Source organism: Denticeps clupeoides, chromosome 17, assembly GCF_900700375.1.
Source record: "Denticeps clupeoides chromosome 17, fDenClu1.1, whole genome shotgun sequence".
NCBI lineage: Eukaryota > Metazoa > Chordata > Actinopteri > Clupeiformes > Denticipitidae > Denticeps > Denticeps clupeoides.
Genome location: NC_041723.1, coordinates 14,145,249 through 14,163,986, shown reverse-complemented (window position 1 = coordinate 14,163,986; position 18,738 = coordinate 14,145,249). Strand labels below are relative to the sequence as shown.

Sequence of the window (18,738 nt, the reverse complement as noted above, 5' to 3'; positions counted from 1 at the left end):
GACCGCGCTTCACCCGCGTACCACTATTTGTCGCGGCGGCGCGCTTCACCCGCGGACAGTTCTGAGCTGCGGCGGCGCGCTTCACCCGCGTACCACTATTAGTGGCGGGACCGCGCTTCACCCGCGTACCACTATTTGTCGCGGGGCCGCGCTTCACCCGCGGACCGTTATAAAGTGAAGTGATTGTCACTTGTGATACACAGCAGCACAGCACACGGTGCACACAGTGAAATTTGTCCTCTGCTTTTAACCCATCACCCATGACAGGCGCCCGGGGAGCAGCGTGTGGGGACGGTGCTCTGCTCAGTGGCACCTTGGCAGATCGGGATTCCAACCGGCAACCTTCTGATTACGGGGCCGCGGCGGCGCGCTTCACCCGCGGACCACTATTTGTCGCGGCGACGCGCTTCAAGCCGCGCGGACTGACGGCGAAGCAGAAAGCGCGATTCAGACGCTTCACACGACTGCAGCCACTAATCCCGCGTCAGAAAGCCACCGTGCCGTGGAGCGCAATCTGCCACATCCACCCAGATTAAATCATTTATAGTCAGATTACTGGAGCTGAACTTCTTTGTTTCAGTGGGACTTGGACAGAAGAAGGAATCCTCGTAGTAAAATACATGTCTCGGATGCATGAAGCTGGTGTTAAACTGGTGTAAGAACTGGTGAAATGCATCTTTACCTGGCCACATGCATGCATTTGTATTATTGCTCGCCGACATTTATTAATAATTTCGTTTTAACCACGTATTCTGCCTATTCGGTCCACGTGTGTTAAGGATTTGTTGTTCATTACTTGATGTTCCGCCCAAATTCACCCAGCAGCCAATTCAGTTACTGAACTTCATTGCAGACAACGCAGGGCATTTTCTTTCTTTTTTTATTGCAAAACGTCTAGGGTAAAACAAACGGGTGTAAAATATATAACAAACCAAGAACAAGGAACAAAACACAATGGAAAAGTACAATCATTTTCTTACACAAAACAAGAGCTATTTCCATTGGAGGGGAAAAAAAAAAAAAATTGCATTTATATAGCACTTATGTGCTGGCCTTGACATTCAGGTTTGTTAATAGTCATCAAAGCCACCTTGATTCAATGCTATACATTTACAACTGTTAAGTGGTAATGTAAGATTAACACCAGTCTTATCTAGATGGGAAAAAACTAACAAACCCAAACAGGGTGCACGGCCAGAAGAACAAAACTGAGGCCAAACGACCGGACCACAGAGAAATTTGAGGATTTTCACATCAAGGAGAAGGACAAGTAAATAAGCGGAAGGGCTGCAATACCTCTGAACCTATTTCCAATGTCAACAAAAGTGATGGGTCATGACCTTTGACCCTGTAACCCTGGGTCTGCAGCATGCATTCGGCCCTCGGCTGAAGGAGTCGTTGACCCTCGGATGTGGTGTGCAATTAACGAAAGATGCAGCATCCGTCAGTCAGTCACTGACTGTCACCTCCACCTTTCACGTATACCACATTGTTTGGACATTCACTTAGATTTCGGGGGGGGGGTTGGCTCCTCCTCAAAAAATACAAGTTTCACACTTGTTCTGAGCAAACAATGTGGTGAAAATGCGGTGACTGAACCGCCACAATTATTCTTTACTCAAATGGCACTACAACATAAAAAGAGACTACCCATGTATGGATTAAGGCACTTCTTATAGTTCACAGTCCTGCACATAGGCGTGAGGGGGGACAAAGAAAAATTGCTTGTCAAATACAGGCTCCTTGTTAACTTAAAACCTGTTGTAGAACAGAGCACAATAAACCACCATCTACACAGGAGAAGAGAAGCCTTCAGCTGAACAATGCGTCTTTAACTTAAATAAAGGTTATCCTTGAGTTGAAAAACCACATCCTCCAGGGCTGATTTAACAGGTGGCATTTTGAGATAATGTCAAAGGACAAAGAAAGTGGGAACAACAAGCAAAAGTAGCACATTCTTAATATCGGATTATACCCTATTTGCCATATTTACCGCACTCTTCAGGTTAAAACAAGAACTGCTAGCTGACGAACAGTTTCCCTTCGAAAGCAGCCATGAAAAAAGGAGGGCCAGTAAATACAGGAACATGTGGCGTTTAGGTTTTGGGTGAGGAACAGTTGATGCTGTGAACCTGTTCATGCAGACCCTAGAAAGTACTCTTAAATGACCTGCACCTTCTCCACTCAAACATGGATGCAAAAAAAAAAAAAAGTACAATAATGGGTTAAATTTTTTTGGTGGCCAAGTCCTAGAAGTGGACACTAGACAGAAATAGACCTGGTCTTCTATTGGAGTCCACAAATGTCCATTTGGGGAAGAAAGCAAGGAAATGCCCCAAATTCCTTTAATCAAGATGCAGGGTTATTTACAAGCATTTTGCATGTTCCTATTAATTGATAAGGGAAAAAAAAAATTAAAGATGCAGGCTATTGTGTCCAACGTAGGTGGATGATTTTCCACATTTTGCAGTCCTCACTGCTGCATAAGAAAGCATGTGGTGGCACAGTCTTCTCAATAAAAAAAATGAACAAACTGCATCTTATTTGGGGGAAAAGCTACTAATCCTCGGTTCATTTAAAAAAAAAAAAAAAAATTATACAAGGAGATGAGTTTTCAGAGATATGAGACTTGTAGTGGAGAATTACACGCTCATCTGTACCTCTCTGAAATCCACATATTTTGTATTAATTATACGAAAATAAAGGGAAAAAAAACAAAGTGGCAGGGGGGTGTGAATATGCCGAATGCAACTGGTGGTCGGACGTCCCTCCTGCTCCTCCTTGACGCCGAGTGTGAAGCAGACGGGGCTAATGATTGACCACCAGGCCCTGCAGCATCATCATCAGGCGCCGGGCTCTCTTACTGAGTGGGTTGTGGGGGTCCTGCTGCAGAAACTGGAAAAGCTTTTGCCGGACCTGGGACAACACCGCGCTCATGTGGTCCCGGGTCACTGGGTCACCGTGGTCCAGGTTCATCACAGCATCCTCTAAATAACTGTCCAGAAAAAAAGGGTTGAATGCTTTCTTGTAAATGTATATATATTTAAACCTCATCACAATCTCACTTACAGGTGAACTCAAATAATTGTGATGTGTTTTAGAGTTATAAACTCAATGTTAAAACAAAAATTGAAGAAATTCTGCTGGTAAAACCTTGCTAGCACACCTAAAGAACAAACTTTACATTTGCACTAAACTATGCATTACATAGAGTATATAGCACATACAACCAGTGACTATAAAAGTGCTGCTATATTAATGTTTATTCTTCAGATCATGCATTATAAATTATTCATTCACCACAAGGCTCATTTCCGCCATGTTATATTTTTCACCTCATATTTGAATTCCTTTAATCTCAGCCGTCAGAACTTCATTAGTTTGCTTTGAAGACTAATCTCATTAGTCTACCAAGAGTTTTTAAATGGACCAAAACTGTACTCCAATAGAGCATGAACACCGAGTTCCAGTCCACCCAGTAGCGTAATGAGATTGCATTACCATTTTGAAATGCTAAGCCTGAAAGGGAAGGCTGTTCAGCACTGCAAATATTTGACAGGATTGCATGTTCGCATTTTCATTTCAGACTCCTTTAACTGTGCTAATGTTTATAGGCTTGGGAACAGTGCTGTTCCCCCCTCGGTCAGGCTTTAGAACCTCCCCAGTAAGGATTAATGAACCACCACCTGTCTCAGTAGATATACGTCCCATCTGCCTTTTAAACCCACAGCCTCCAACCTGGCTGGCTTGCTGCATGTTTCACTGAGGTCATATTAATTACCTTACAATCACTCGTTAAGACTAGAGCATCTGATTAAAGGGGAGGAAATGTAATACAGCCACCTTAATAACCCTGAACTGTTCCAGATGGCTAAGCCTTCATGTTTCAGATTGTTCTAATTTCACATCTGTATGCCCATTCCAATACATTTAAGCTGTCGGTATTATGGCCTCCCAACACTAATCTTACGGCTAAAGAGCCATTAAACTTCCCAGTCCTGGAAGTGTCGCTGCTCTGATCGCATCCATTCATTTTAACCTTCATATCAATTGGAATTTCTTAATTTACTAAATTGATGTACTGTAATATGCGCAGTGTTCCTCTTTTTCTCTGTGGCATACGAACGCACTGCAATAAAGTTCACTGGATATCATCCAAAGATTAAGAGATGTCTCTCTGTTCGATTGAGTTCATAAGCAGTTCATGGGGGGGGGGGGGGGGGGGGGGGGGGGGGCTGGATATATACTTGCGCCCAGCAATGGAAAATATATCTATACTTGCGCCCAGCAATGAACAATGTCCCACAGATGGTGATGCAGAAGAACATCTGGGCATTATCAGACTTTTTTTTTTTTGTGCAATTGAGGCTGAAATTAAATTGGCTGTTGCATGAGAGTGCTGGGACTGGGCTGTATGTAATAAGTAGGCAAAGCTGCGATCTGGTGGCAAGGGTCGCTGCCACAGAGGACATGTGAACAGGCTGGTGAGGGGCTTAATGGCCACAGAGCTCCACAGATGAGCCGTCGAGGCTCAGCCACGATGGAACCTGCCATTAGATGGAAGCTGGTGGGGTATAAAGAGGACTGTGCAGGCGTTACTAATCTGCATAAACAGGACTCTGGTGCCGCATGAACTGCGGTGAGAGTTAACCCGGGGCTCACTAAAAGGAAAACAGCACGTACTACCAGTACAGTCTTCTTCACACACACAGTGAATGCAAGCGCTCTTAATCCTTGCCCTTGAGTTCTTGCTCTTTCATCATATTCTTTTAATTCAATGTCATTATAAATTTCAGTGAAATCAGCAGTGTGACTTAATTAAACGACAAATAAAATCTCAGCACCATCCAAAGTTGCATGGTACAGGTTTGGTTAATCTTTCCGGAGGCGGACAATTCCTACCTGATTTTAAGCTCAGAGCGGGTGCCCAGGTTAGTGGACAGCTGCTGGATGAGGGACAGCAGGACAGGCTGAATAAGGGGGCAGGGGGTTTGACCAAACACCTGCTGGGAGTCAATGGTCTCACAAACGTAGAGCACCAGGTTCAGATCTGCAGCAGACAAGGCCTGGAACAGAGCAACGTAGGCAAGTAAGTGGCTGGTAGTTGAGGTGTAGTACATTTACAGCACAACTTACAATCATGTGCTTACAGGGACGGTCCCCCTGGAATCACAGAGAAAAAAAACTTATCAGTGAGGGCTGCAAACCTGCTGGAAGGCCTGGTTAAGCTGCCCTTGCTGCAGCAGCTGCAGGATGCTGGCTTGCTGGCTCTGGTAGTCCAGGTGGGCAGTGGGGACGGGCGTGCCGGCTGCAGAGCGCATGGCTTGCATGATGCTGGAGGTGACGGCCGCCTGCTGCTCTTTCATGGCCAGGCTGACTTCACCCTTCACAATGCGCTGCACCTGCGTCAGGATGGACTCCTGCAGGCTACAGCCAGGTACAGCAAGGAAAGACAAGCGTGGGATGGATAGAACATTCATTAAAACCCTGCAAGTGCTCACAGTTAAATGAACCAAGGCAAAAACAGGCTGTTCACTACGAGCCTGATTAAGAAATCATCAACATAAATGTTTAATTAAAGCAGCCTCTTGGTGTGTAATAAGGACAAGCTAGGCGTACGTGCAATGTTTCATACTAAAAAGTACTAAAAAATGCTCCCCTTTAAACAAGCATCTGTGAATTACCGGCAGGGTGGGGAGGAATGAATTGAATTTATGGGCTGAAATTAAAACCCAGGCTTATGCCGGGTTCTGGAACACTAATCAATTTTCCAGCCACTCAATAAGGAGGATCCAAGATGCTTGCTAAGGACTCTGACTTAAATCAGCCAATCAATGGAATATTCTGGAGTCTCATTATATTTTTCTATTGAATTAATGGGCTCCGCCAAAGAACAGTTAAAGGATCTCAGACGGTGTGCAAAATTAATGAATTTGTGTTTTTAGTATAAATATCTAATGAGGGAACCAGACAAAGGGACAAACTTTCTGTGTGTGTGTGTGTGTGTGTGTGTGTGTGTGTGTGTGTGTGTGTGTGTGTGCGTGCGCATGAAGGGGACTTACTTTCCCACGATCATGTGAAGCTGATGCTGAACTTCAGAGCGCACACTTGCGGTCACATTTGTGGCCAGCTGGTCCAGGGTGCTCTGTAATGTGTCAATTGTCTGCTGCAGCTGGCCAATCACAGGGTCTCTTGCCTCTTGCTCCCGCTGCTTCCTGTTCTTCACATGGGTCTCCAGCTGCTGTATGTCTGTGGGTGATAAAAACACACAAGAAGACGATGAAGTACCATCGTGGCCGTGCTATGGGTTACATTTGCTTTTGACTCTTGTGGTGCAATTACAATCTTTTCTAGTATAAATTCATTCTAAAATGTTGATTAAACAACATTTTTTCCAAAACCATGCTAAACAGACTTGCGCCATGCTCACATTCATGTGTTCCCTGCTTAAAGCTGTCATTTATCTGCTGGAACATGGACTGGCAGCCCCTCTCGAACACTGGCAGCACAATGCTCTGGAATGCCTCCTTATACGCTGCCTGAATGGGACCCTGCATGGCCTCAGCAGCCGCCCGACCAATTGCATCTGTAGTGTTCTGCCGACAGAGATGGATCGAGAGAGAGAGAAAGAGAGATGAAATGTGAGGAGCAGTGGCACCGCTTACTTTACTCTCAGTGTGCATTCTGGCAAAACTCTGAATAATTCAGAGCCTTGAGTGTGGTGTTCAACTAATCCTTTATATCTGAAGCTTGTAATATTAATACATTTTTTTTTTTTTTACAATTTTAAAATATATATATATATATTCTTAGAATTGTATTATTGGGAAAAGGAGCACACTTGTCAAAGTAACACACCCATCCTTACAAATATTGTAATAAAAGGTGGAATCAGTAAATAAAATAGGCTTCATTGGCTGAAGCCTAAACTGATTTGTGAACTGAACGTAAACTGATGGAACCTGTAAAGAGACTCACATGAAAACATTTGTTTGCACTTTCCTTTTGCAATATCTTTAGATTTTTCCTTTATAAAGGCAAGTGAAAGTACTGAAGCACTGCACCTAGATTACAGAAGTCATTGTAGCAGTGTATGGTTGTTCATATACATGTCATCCACCTCATAATGGGTGGGAGAAAACTCAATTTACAGAAAACTCAGATTTACTGCAAATGTTAAACAAGATTAAGAGGATTCCATTATGGATGACCAAACAGTAGGAATGCAGTAAGATAAATGAAATGGAAGATTATTTCTAACAGTTTGCTGTCAGATGTGCTGGATTACAAAAATTAAAACATTTTAATGTGACTAAATCCGTTTAACATTGGGCTTACGTATGAGATGATGAATGGCTCATGAATACGCCATTTTCCATTCATAACAGGCCACAAGAAAGAGACGGATGATAATGAGGCAAACTAAAAGATTTTAGGAGGCTGGTCATTTAAGATCAGTCATATGGTCATATTACACAGATCAGGGGTGTGTATTAGCAATGATTTCATGATACGTTACGAATCACGATATGATTATATCACGATATATTGCGATAATGTAGTTAGTGATATTATATGGTTCACTGACCATGGAAAAACAGATCTGAAATACAAGGTGCTGTGATCGATCTGTCATGTTTTGAGATTTGGAGGTTGTAGTTGAATGCTAGTGGTCCTCACTAAAAAAAATGCTCGACAGCACCACCCAATGGACCAAATTTGTAAACATTGATATCGATATTTGATATCCCTGTATGGATAAAATAGGGTGTAAACCTTTTTAATACTATTGCTACCAACCTTGGATTTGACAACCTTAGTAACATTTTCCTTTAGTGTGCCCTCTACAGCAGTCAGCTTGGCAGCAATAGTGTTGTTCATCTGGCCAGTAACAGGCTCCAGGCTCTTCGAAATAGCTGCAAGACAAGACAAGGATATAATTTACTTCTTAGCAGAAAAACAAGCATGGAAAAGGCAAACCCAGAACATTCATAAAACAGGTTAGTTGGACATATACCACCTCCAAGTACAATTCACAGTTTATTAGAAGCATGTACCCTGTGGCTACACTTTGTATGTGTAGAGTTAAAGAGTACATAACCCAGCTTCTAGTACATCAGAGCACTCTTTTCACATCAGTGCCATACGAAATTGTGAAAGTGATTGTTTTCATCATTGTGAAACCGTGTGCTGTATCCATCTCCATAGTGAGCAGTGGGCAGCCATGAAAAGCACTTGGGGATTGTACTATGCTAATGGGGACCTCAGTGGCAAGATGGCGGTTCGGGATTTGAACCGGCAACCTTTCAGTTACGAGGCCGCCTCCTCACTCGCTAGGCCACCTGTCTCAGTTAAATAGTTATTTGGAAAGAAACTGACAGTTGATCAATGAAAGTGTTTGTAGTTGCCAGAGGGCACTAGTCAGTAACCATGTACGTTCAAAGTGTGTGTAATTAAAAGGCCAAAAGAAACTAGGCACAAATTGGCGTTCATATTTCATGGAAGTGGGCAGTGAATGTAGCTTTAGCAGGGGGACGGTCACTGACTCTGTGGTACGGTCTTCTTCAGTTCCTCGCGCAGCACCTTGTCCAGGCGGTTGCCCAGCGTGTTGCCGAGACTCTGCGCCAGCTGCTGAGCCAGCTGCTCCTGAAGCTGCAGGTTCCGGTGCTGCCCCTCAGCCAGGATTCTCTCCATTCTCCGCTCTGGGAGTCAACTTTGTGTCAAGGAGCAAAACAGATTCTTCTGAAGCTGGCAGAGTTTGCTGATGCATCAGATCCATACTGTGACTGAGGAGCTATAATTACTGCAATAGTTTTACTCCCAAGTGATCTGGAGAAAAGAAAACCATTACAGGAATCTGTTCAACCTTTTCGCTTCCCTCTAAGACTGCCACAACTACGACACATCAGGTAACATCTAACACCACTCTATTACCACTATGGCCTTGGGTAACAAAATTGACCTCATGTTGCTCGAGGGGGGCTGACCCTGTAATTAGTGAGTGGAAGTCAGTCTGGAATAGAGTGCCTGTCAAATGAATACATTGAGATGCAAATTAATGTAAATTTAAATGACCATAAGAGAGACAGGGGTAGTGGTGAGAAGGAAAAAAACGACATAATGAAATCTTATCAGTAGTAATAAGTCTTAGAAATAATTTCTCATCACACACTGCATAACTCACTCCCAATGCAACAGACGTGCCTGTGCTCTGAGCTCGCCACCTGGTGGAAGGATACGTTCCTGCTCATGATGCGAGAGCAGGACGTGCTCAATGTGAGCCATGACGGAGCTCTGCACGCCATCCATGTGTCCCGTGACTCTCTGCAGCAGCTCCGTCTGGCTGTGCCTGAGCTCAGCCAGCTCCCTCTGCTGGGATTTAATTAACAGCAGCAACTCCTCGTGCATGTCTGCACTCATCTGAAATCCAACACTCAAATGGGTAAGCATGACTCCCTATCAACGAATCACTCCAGCAGACATCTGCGATACTGAATGGATTCTGTATTTTTAAATATCAGAAACAGCTTAATAATAAAAAAAAAAAAAAAAGTTAAAGGTCAAGCCAGAATTCAAACCTGGTGATCAGCATGTCTGAACTGGGACGATTCTCTAAAAACAGATATAAAAGTGACTGAGTGAGGAGCTTGCAACAGAAACATCCCATAACACAACAATGTTGATGCTTAACATAACTCACCCGTCCTCTTTCTTGCTCTTCCTCTTAAGTTTCGGTGAACTCCTGGGAGAACTCTTCCAGTCCTTCATGGGCAGACGGTGAGATGACCTGGAGCCACAGTTGCCTGTGGACGATGCCAGACTGGCTACCTCATCATCATGGTCACTGGCAACAGTAATATGAGGGCAGAAAAAGTCACATAATTTGAGGGCTATTTTATGTGTGTATATTTAAAAAAAAAAAAAAAAAAGTTTAATAGTTTACCTTTGCTCTGCACTGGCATCCTGGCTGTCATTCTGAGTGAGTTGATAAGTCCTCCTGAGGTACTGTGGGGAGATGTGCCTGTCCTTCAGTTCATCCCTAGAGCTAGGAGTGGGGGGAAAAAAGGCAAAAAAAATGTCCAGCCAATAATACAAACTCCCGCTACAAAAGCGTTCGCAACTTTTTACTTTAATAGCTGGGGAAAAGGGCAGATACACAACCCCATAAAAAGTAACCTGATATATCCTACACCTTCCCATAATGACCGGTTTGAAGTTTCACTTCTACCGTTCACTTCAAATTTGCAACAAACGAGCCGGGGACCCGTCCACTGCACATCATGAACAATCACTAATGCACAAAGTCTGCCTGGTTTTAAATTAGATTCTTATATTTAGTCTTGCCACTTCTTATGCTTCCAACTTACTAACGGACTGTTTCATTCATGCCCTGTAGATCTCACCCCTTTTCAGTGGGTGGGATTTCCAGGTCGAGACACATACTTAACATGTAAACACGTGAATTTAAGAAAAGTTTCGAGATTTTCCCAACAACCTGATGAAGTGGTTTTGTGCAACACCTCTGCTTACAAGGCGCCTGCTCACCTGTCAGTCATGCCATTGTCTCTGAGGCTGTTGCGGGTTTCTCTTGTGATGTCAGGAGCAGCGGGCCAGGCGTGGCTCACACTGCTGTCGGAGCAGGAAGCTGCAGCGGAGGCGGCGTTCTCCTGAGACAGGGCGGTTTCCAGCAGGGAGGGTGTGCTGCTCATGCGCTGTTCCCCGTCCGCTGCGCCCCCTGCAGGGCCCAGCTCTGGGGGGTGCAGGTTGTGCTCCGCGCTGCTGCGTTTGCGCGGGGAGAGGAGGTGAAGTGCAGACGCAGCAGACGCCATGCTGTCACTGTGCAGCGACGTAGTGCCATCACGTGAGTCGATGAGAACACCACCCACAAGACTGCGTGGCAGCGTCTCGGAAGCAATCTCAGGGATGTCTTGGGGCATGGCCGTGGAGGCGGAGGAGATGACGTCTGGAGAGCGGGTCCGCGACGGGGACGTCTGCTGAACCAAGATGGGCTCTATAGCCTGCAGGTCCAGAGAAAGTGGTGGGTTGGGCGAAGGCATCACCTGTGCAAGGGGGAGCGGGTAGGTGAGGGGGAGCATGTGAGTGATGGGATAAGCCTCTCCCAGCAGAGAAGGAGAGAGTCCCAGTGGAGGAGAGCAACCCTGTGCCAGAGACAGTGGGTGAGATCAAACGGAAGCAGAGGACAGAGGGTGTCAGAGGGAGGAGAGTTCTGTTATCTCTACATGCCCCACAGAAGCCCATCACCTTAACTGTACATCCAGAATAAGAGAGCACACCCCCTTCAAAATTAGTACAAGGACTGGCCAGTACATCTTTAAAAGACTATAATTAAGAGTTGCTAACAGCATTTTTAAAACCACATCCACCACATGGTTGGCAATACAGCAGGTACAGAGAGCTTACGGTTGAACTTTACTAATAACTATCAGAAAATATCTGTTTGTTTCCTAACATACTGCATAAAAAAAATTAAATACACAATTCAAAGGGGTTGAGAGAAAAATTACCAATTCACAGTTATATTGCACACAAAGAGCCATGAAGAGCCATGAACTCAATCTTTATGTGCTAAAATTTCAAAAATATGCTTAGCAGCCCTCACAGGGATAACATTGTTATAGCAATGTGCATGCTGCAAGAAGAAAGGTAAAGACATTTCTTCTACTATTAAAGAGTACAAAGATCACATGAAGTGCGTAAAAACTCATCCATAACCTTCTTACCTGGATGCTGTCTCCCAGACCTGGAAGCAAGATTGAGCTGCTGCTGGCTCTGGGGCTGCTGTTGCTGTTATCCATGGACATCTTTGGGCTCTGGGTCACATCTTCCCCTCCCCTGGAGCCACAACACAAGATTGCCTTAGGTTCGACAGATCTCAGCAAACCAGATCATCTTTTATAGTATGCAAAAACTGGTAAAATGGCCCACCTGATACCACTGTCACAGCTGCTTATAGCCGTCACTATGGTTAGGCTGCTGGCACTGCTTCCTGGAGACGCTGGGACCTGAGGGAGGGCAAGAACCAATCACAGACTACGTATCACAACAGCGTGCTTGTGTCTGGCACCAGCATGAACCAAATATAACCAAATGAATGAGATGCCTGTGAGCACAAACCGAAGCACTGGGAGTCATGAAGGCGTCCGGGGTCATGAGCTTGGGCATGGCGGCGCTAGCAGCTGGCGACAGGAAGTCTGCAGGAGCAGGGAGGGCTGAAATCTTAAACATGTCATTGTGGGAGTCACCACATGAATCTTTGTCAGAGTTCAAGGTGTCCACACCCAGATCTGCCAGGTGATCAGGGAAACCTGCTAGGTGCAGACAGACACGAGTTAAACAGGATGCAGTATCAGCCCACAGTACTGTACATCCAGCAAAATATTACAGGTCCTCACCAAAGCCATCCTCGGAGTCAGCAGGAGGAGGGAACGCACACGCTGAGGAGCTACTGTTGGGCTGGAACCAGATCTGCACATCCTGGAGAGACCTGTGGGAGACAACTTTTTACCTCTCAAGTAATATGCGCTCTCTGTATAATTTTCGTTTAATGTAAACACAATTTTAAAGCAAATCCACTTATAACAAGGTCTTAGTGAATATCTGATTCTAATGGAAAGGTGTTAATACTAATGGAATGAAAGCACAAGTAATAAAATCTTCCAAGGGCACAGAGCAAAAATGTCAATTTCATTATTTTTGAAAAGGGATCACGTTATAAGATTTGCATCAATTGGTCTGTTTCTCCATATTTATGCCCTTGCATTGTTTTGCGCTACATTTACTATTTTTATACCATCATGTGTCATGAGCTCACTGAGCTTTCACTCTGGAACAGTGTACATTTTAGACTGCAATTTTGAAAGTCATTGTTATACACTGCAGCACAGCACACGGTGCCACAACAACGAAATGAGTCCTCTGCTTTTAACCAGATCGGGATTCGAACCGGCAACCTTCTGATAAAGGGGCCGCTTCATTAACCGCTAGGCCACCACTGCACCGCAATATGTACCTATATGTTATATGCTATATGTACCTTATTTATATTGTAATTTAAATATACATAAATGTATACTAATAATACCCTCAACATGTAACTGCATAAAAACAGTGGTGCAGCCACCGAAGTTGTCCCATTTAAAAAGATGAGCACGGTCTGTGATTTTCATCATAGGTATACTTTATCTGTGAGACACAGAATGTGTGTGTGTGTGTGTGTGTGTATATATATATATATACACACACACACATATATATATATATTAAAAAAAAATAAAATAAAATAAAAAAATGTGATTTAAAAGAGAGAACCACCATAACCACTGTGAAGCATGGCGGTGGAACTTTTCTGCAAAGAGGACATGACGACTGATCCCTATTAAGGAATGGACAAATGGGGACATGTGTCATGAGATTTTGGGCAAAAACCTCCTTCCATCAGTGAGAGGGTTGAAGCTAAATGTGGCTGAATCTTCCAGCATGATTATGATTCCAAACACAGCACCCAAGCAATAAGGGAGTGGGTACGTAAAAAGCATTACAATCTGGAGCGGCCTAGCTAGTCCCCAGACCTTGGTCCAATAGAGAATATGTGCCCATCAATCTCCACAAAACATCACAGCTCTTGAGAAGATCTGCATGGAAGAATGGGCCAAAATACCAGCTACACTGTGTGAAAACCTGGTAAAGACCTACAGGAAACGTTAATTGTCATTGCAAACCAAGGTTATATTACAAAGAAGAGCTGAACTTTTACTATTAACCAAATACCAATTTTCTGCATTTATAAAAAATGTATTTCCATAACAATCATACAATGTGTTTTTTTTTTTTACATTTCGTCTCTCACAGTTGAGGTTAAACTATAATAGGTAGGTAGGTACTTATACGTGTATCTACGATGCATCTATAATACCTATTATACAGACCTCTAATCTTTTTAAGTGAGACAACTTGCACAATCAGTGGCTGCCAAATACCTTTTTGGCCCACTGTACACAACTGTAGAGTACTCACTTTGTGTGGACACAGTAGAGTTTGATCTGGATACCTGACCTGGACTCTGTGGAACCCTGGCTTCCTTCTGGGAAAACAAAATAATAGTAATTACATATATAACCGCAGAAAAGCAGACAGTGAACAAGCCTGGATCAGCGCCAACCTCCAATGGACTGACTCCAATATCAATTATTAATATGACTACAGAAATATCCAAAGACTGCCATGCTTTAATACAGAAACCAACCTGTAGTCATACTCTCACTCTCCTCCTCTGCAGGAAGAACTTCTGTGTGCCGCAGACGGCTACGACTGACGTCCTGCACACCAAAGCTGAGGACGGGGTGTGTGAGCAGGAATTCAGAAATGGCTATAAAGGTGGCACGTCCCTTTTCCTGATCCTGGTGCAGCTCCATGACATAAAGTACCTAAAGCACCAATGCACAAAGTAATAGCTTCAGTACAAAATAAGGGCCAAAGGCTTGCTAAATATACACCGAGCGGGTTTTAAAACAGCAGTGTAGACAGCCAGCATTGTTGCACACCTTTCTCTGAACATCACTTAATATAAGATACTCTGCAGACAAGTCCAGACTGGCTTTCAGACTCGGCAGCACAATTGAATTACATGGATCCGGAGAAAACCTGTAAAATACATACAAAAGCAAGTGTTCACCAGTGTATGTGTGAATCGTGTTCTCACAAAGAAAATCTTAGACCAATCCCCCCATAAATACAAAGCAGTGTGCAAACCGGATTGTCTGCAGGCATGTCCATGACACTGTACACCACATCTTTAATTCCTGGTTCTGACCAGCTCCGGTGATTAGGAAACGCCAAAACGGGACACTGAAGAAACAAAGGCGAACAACATCAAAACTCAAGCTTCAACCAATCCTGCCGTGAGTCACACGATGTGCAGAGGTGAACACTTACTCAGGATCCTGCTTCTTGTGGTTGTCACAGAACAGTAAACAAGACAGGGGCTTCCCATTGTGGGGCTGCCACTCATGCAGACATCTTTGAGAGGGAAATGGTAAATAGAAATGATGAGTATGAAGCAGTACATGCATCATGAATAAATTATGGGAAAAGAATGATTCGTTCATTATGGACCTGGGCTGGTCTTGTCCTTCAATGTAAATCTGCCAGAACTTGACGTAACCATCATGACTGGCTGTGGCGAGGACTGTGCCATCAGGGGATAACGCTCCCTCACTTATACGCTGCAGAAAGAGACAACACAAAACATGTTAAAAGAAAATGCAAAACATTAAAACCCTTAATGTCTGTTCTGGGTTATGAAAAAGAAAATGGACATACTCCACCCTTAACTTAACCACTATGCATGTTGCATTAAAACCAGTGTTTGGAAAAGGGACATTATGACTTACTCCTGTATGTCCTCTGACCGTGATGAAGCCCTCTTTCAAGTTTGTAGCATCCACTGGCCAAGTGCTATTACTGGACCTCAAGATGTCTATATCCCAAACCTCAGCCTGAGATAGTAAGGGCAGAGGACAGGACACAATAACATAAGACCATCCATATTCCTCCATTTCAAAATTACACATCAAGATTAGCCATATTGTTTTTTTAAAACACATTGTTAAAATATCACTTGATTAAAGATTTTTGATCTATCAGTGGCAAACGTCCCTGCCCTTTTATTGACACAGCACATCAAGTAGACTTCTACTTTATTCAGGATTTCTTTCCACCAAAAGAACTACACTACCATTACAAAGTTTAGGGTCATTTAGAAATTTCCTTGTTACCCCAAACCCAGCAGAGCAAAAAATAACATCATGATAAATGGAATAATAATAATAATAAATAATAATAAAAAAAATACTCTATTCAGGTGGCCAATAATGTGTTCAGGCCTCACAGAGCAACCGAAAACTGAAGACCGTAAGAACAGGAAATAGCTTACTCTGTCATCATGCAGCAGAGCCAGGGTCTGACAAGCATCCTCAGGGCTGTCTTCATTGTCCTCCAGTATGTATGGACACCATATTAGCCTCCTGTTAGAATTCTGCGGGGTGTCCTCTGGCCTTTTGATATGTACGATAACCCCATCTCTGAGGAGCACTGAGGTTAAGGGCCAACGTCATGAATTTTGAAGCGCATACTGAATACCCTGAGAGAAACACTCCACATTTATATCCATTTCTATTCCACCTGCACTGGGTCAATGTTTCTGGCCAAGCAAAAAATGTGACTGGAAAACTAGAAGGATACTGTATCTTGCTACCACTGCTGGTGAGCTGCCAGATAACAAGGTTTCCAGCTTCATCCACACAGCCAAGCAGAGAGGAGTCCAGGTGAGCAAAGGCCAGGTCTGTAACCGAACCAGTGAAGCCCTTCAGCAGCGTTCGCTCACCAGAGTCCAGGCTCAGGACACGAATCATGGCATGGTTGTTAGCACCTATACACAAAAAATGTCCAAATGAAGAAGTTAGGTGAAACCCACAAGATTTTTTCTTTTTTTGGTGAAATAACTGCAACGATAACTAGAACAAATGCTCACTTTTAATGCAATGGCCTGAACACTCTATAAAGGTCCCCTATTATGAAAATTTCTCATTGTGAGATTATTTAACATTATTATGAGTTCCCTTAGCCTGTCTATATATAAGAGACAGAGAGAGAATAACCAAGTGTAAAAAGCTTTATACTTCAACTAAATTAAAGCCATTCCACAAAAGCAATAAAGTAGAAAAATGAAAAAAATGTTTTATTCCTGCACACAAATTTATATGTTAGACTCACCTCTTATAGCATACGCCAGGTATGAGTTGGACACAGCGATCAGATTGCCATAATAATACTTGTGCTCCCAGTCATATTTAGCCACAGGTGTTATCTTCACCTTTGTAAAAAATTCCAATAAAAATTAGCACTAAAAAAGGAACCTGCACGTCCGGGCAGGGTGTAAAATAATTATCCATTACATGCAATGATCCTTGAGTGAGTTATAATTACAACCCCTGCTTTACCTTGTTGCTGCCACGAGCTTTACTGTCAATACTGGAGTCCCGGCTGGCAACAATTTCTACATTTCTGGAGGTGATGGCAATGCAGGTGGATCCATCATCCCCAGACAGGCAGCTGTGAGAAATAAAGCCTGTATCAAATCCCTCCAAGAAAAAAACTAGACAGAATTATTTAAAAATTCCTCAGTGTTATGGGAGACATGTTTTCAACAGAATAATTTTACATGATAAAAGGCCAAAACCAAAGATTTGTTTTTATGATTAGGGATCCAATCAGTGGATTTTTGCTAACTGTGTGTATATAAAAATATCAACGATAAGAGCATTCTCAGATCCAGCGAACAATAACTAGATAGTGAAAAACCAGGAGCTCTGAAGATATTTAGATCTAAATAAAACCTACATGGTCTGACCATCCAGGGAGTTCAGATCTTCAGGGTTGTTGCCTGATGGTTCGGCCATTATTGGACAGTCTGCGGCTCCTAGTAGCCCATTCAGCTCTCCATTGAAAGACGTCTTTCTCCGGGTCTCACTTGAAGATGCGTCTATAAAGTTGACAAAGTTAGAAAGTAAGTGGATTGCGCACGTCACCTGCTGGGGAGCCTGGATGTAGACCAGAGTTTTAATATTACGTTGTTTCATATTTAAATGTTTTGTAGGAATATGGTTATGGCTTCATAAAACAGTGCAGAAGGCGGGTAGAGGGTTTTTTTTCTGGACCTGCGCTGATTTAACTAGTTTGTGCAAGATTTAGAAGAGCAGTAGCCATTGAACCACAACAATCTGAGGTCCGGCTGCACGTTGTCCCGAACCTGCTGGATCACCTGCCGCCGTCACCGACCCGACAAGTTAGCGGCTAACAGTACGCGTTCAAGCCGCGAACGCGGACGTCCGCGGGCGAGGCCCGCACCTCGTCCGCACGGTCCAGAGGAGCCGCCACGGGACCAGGACTGCGAGACGACGCGCAGCCGCGCCCGCGTCGCCGGAGCGAGGCAGCTACGCAACGCCGAGCCGAGAGCCGAGACGCGGCCTAAAGCCCGCTCCTCCGCCGCCCCTCTCCCGGCGACTCACCGGCGCTGCTGGCGGTCGGCAGTTTCAGGATGTCGCGAAGATGCTGAGTCGCACCCTCTATGTCTATATTGGAGCTGGTCGCCATAGGGTAGGGCAGGGAAGGGGAGGTTGGCGGGTTCGAGGGTTTTCTGCTCTTTATTCTGTCACCTCCCGCTCGCCTCAATGAAGACTGCAACCTGCTCACTTCCGCCCGGTGTTGCAGCTAACAGGGTCCCTCGGCAACACGGACGGGCTCGTCGGTTCCCACGATTTTTGCGAAGATTAAAATGTATTTGCAATATAGTATTTGGATTTTCTATTCGATCGTTTGAACAGCCTTGCAATAAATCGATTGTTTCATTAAATACAAAATCTATTGTTTAAATGAAATTAAGCACTAGAACCAGTGGAAAAGGTGCAATGTTACGAGTTTTCTTTTTGAAATGTGGGTGCAGAGTACAAAAACAAGTGTCACACGGTCCTTTTATATCTTTTATTTCCTTACATATGACAGCAGAAACTCCTCAGTAGAAGCATTACAGAGTCTCTCAGTGAGGAATTTTCTTCTTCCTTCCTGCTTCAGTAAAGGCGAGTAGGTTTTAATGAATCTTTCAAATCAGTAATAAATGGGGTATTGTGATTAATTCCATTTGATAAAGACAATGTTCAGACG

At 43.8% G+C, this 18,738-nt stretch overlaps 1 protein-coding gene across 7 annotated transcripts; it reads right to left on the bottom strand.

The window, feature by feature from the left end:
• Positions 1-875: 875 nt before the first annotated feature.
• On the bottom strand, positions 876-18,274 carry edc4 (enhancer of mRNA decapping 4). Of its 7 annotated transcripts, none has more exons than XM_028959036.1 (30): positions 18,087-18,274; positions 17,419-17,560; positions 17,019-17,130; positions 16,792-16,891; positions 16,261-16,447; positions 15,953-16,100; positions 15,411-15,515; positions 15,133-15,242; positions 14,953-15,036; positions 14,770-14,865; positions 14,562-14,661; positions 14,264-14,444; positions 14,035-14,101; positions 12,414-12,505; positions 12,300-12,329; positions 12,136-12,212; positions 11,947-12,023; positions 11,742-11,853; positions 10,546-11,159; positions 9,944-10,045; positions 9,701-9,844; positions 9,579-9,612; positions 9,240-9,420; positions 8,547-8,702; positions 7,801-7,916; positions 6,431-6,596; positions 6,063-6,249; positions 5,208-5,427; positions 4,903-5,066; positions 876-2,995 (listed from the first exon to the last, which is right to left on the bottom strand). In XM_028959036.1, the coding sequence occupies exons 1-30, from the start codon at positions 18,169-18,171 to the stop codon at positions 2,809-2,811; spliced, it is 4,176 nt and encodes a 1,391-aa protein (XP_028814869.1). In that variant the 5' UTR covers positions 18,172-18,274; the 3' UTR covers positions 876-2,808. The 7 variants fall into 7 exon arrangements, with proteins under 7 accessions (XP_028814869.1, XP_028814870.1, XP_028814868.1 ...); XM_028959037.1 differs by having other exon boundaries at positions 12,300-12,326; XM_028959035.1 differs by having other exon boundaries at positions 12,136-12,329.
• Positions 18,275-18,738: the final 464 nt, after the last annotated feature.

What these genes read in the sequence shown, in the direction of transcription:
- edc4 (XM_028959034.1), bottom strand. Translation starts at nt 18,171, where the DNA reads ATGGCGACCAGCTCCAATATAGACATAGAGGGTGCGACTCAGCATCTT. An exon ending in GTCTGGGAGACAGCATCCAG is followed by an intron (nt 11,160 to 11,741) that starts GTAAGAAGGTTA and finishes TCTCTGGCACAG; the next exon opens with GGTTGCTCTCCTCCACTGGG. An exon ending in TCAGACATGCTGATCACCAG is followed by an intron (nt 9,421 to 9,578) that starts GTTTGAATTCTG and finishes GTTGGATTTCAG; the next exon opens with ATGAGTGCAGACATGCACGA.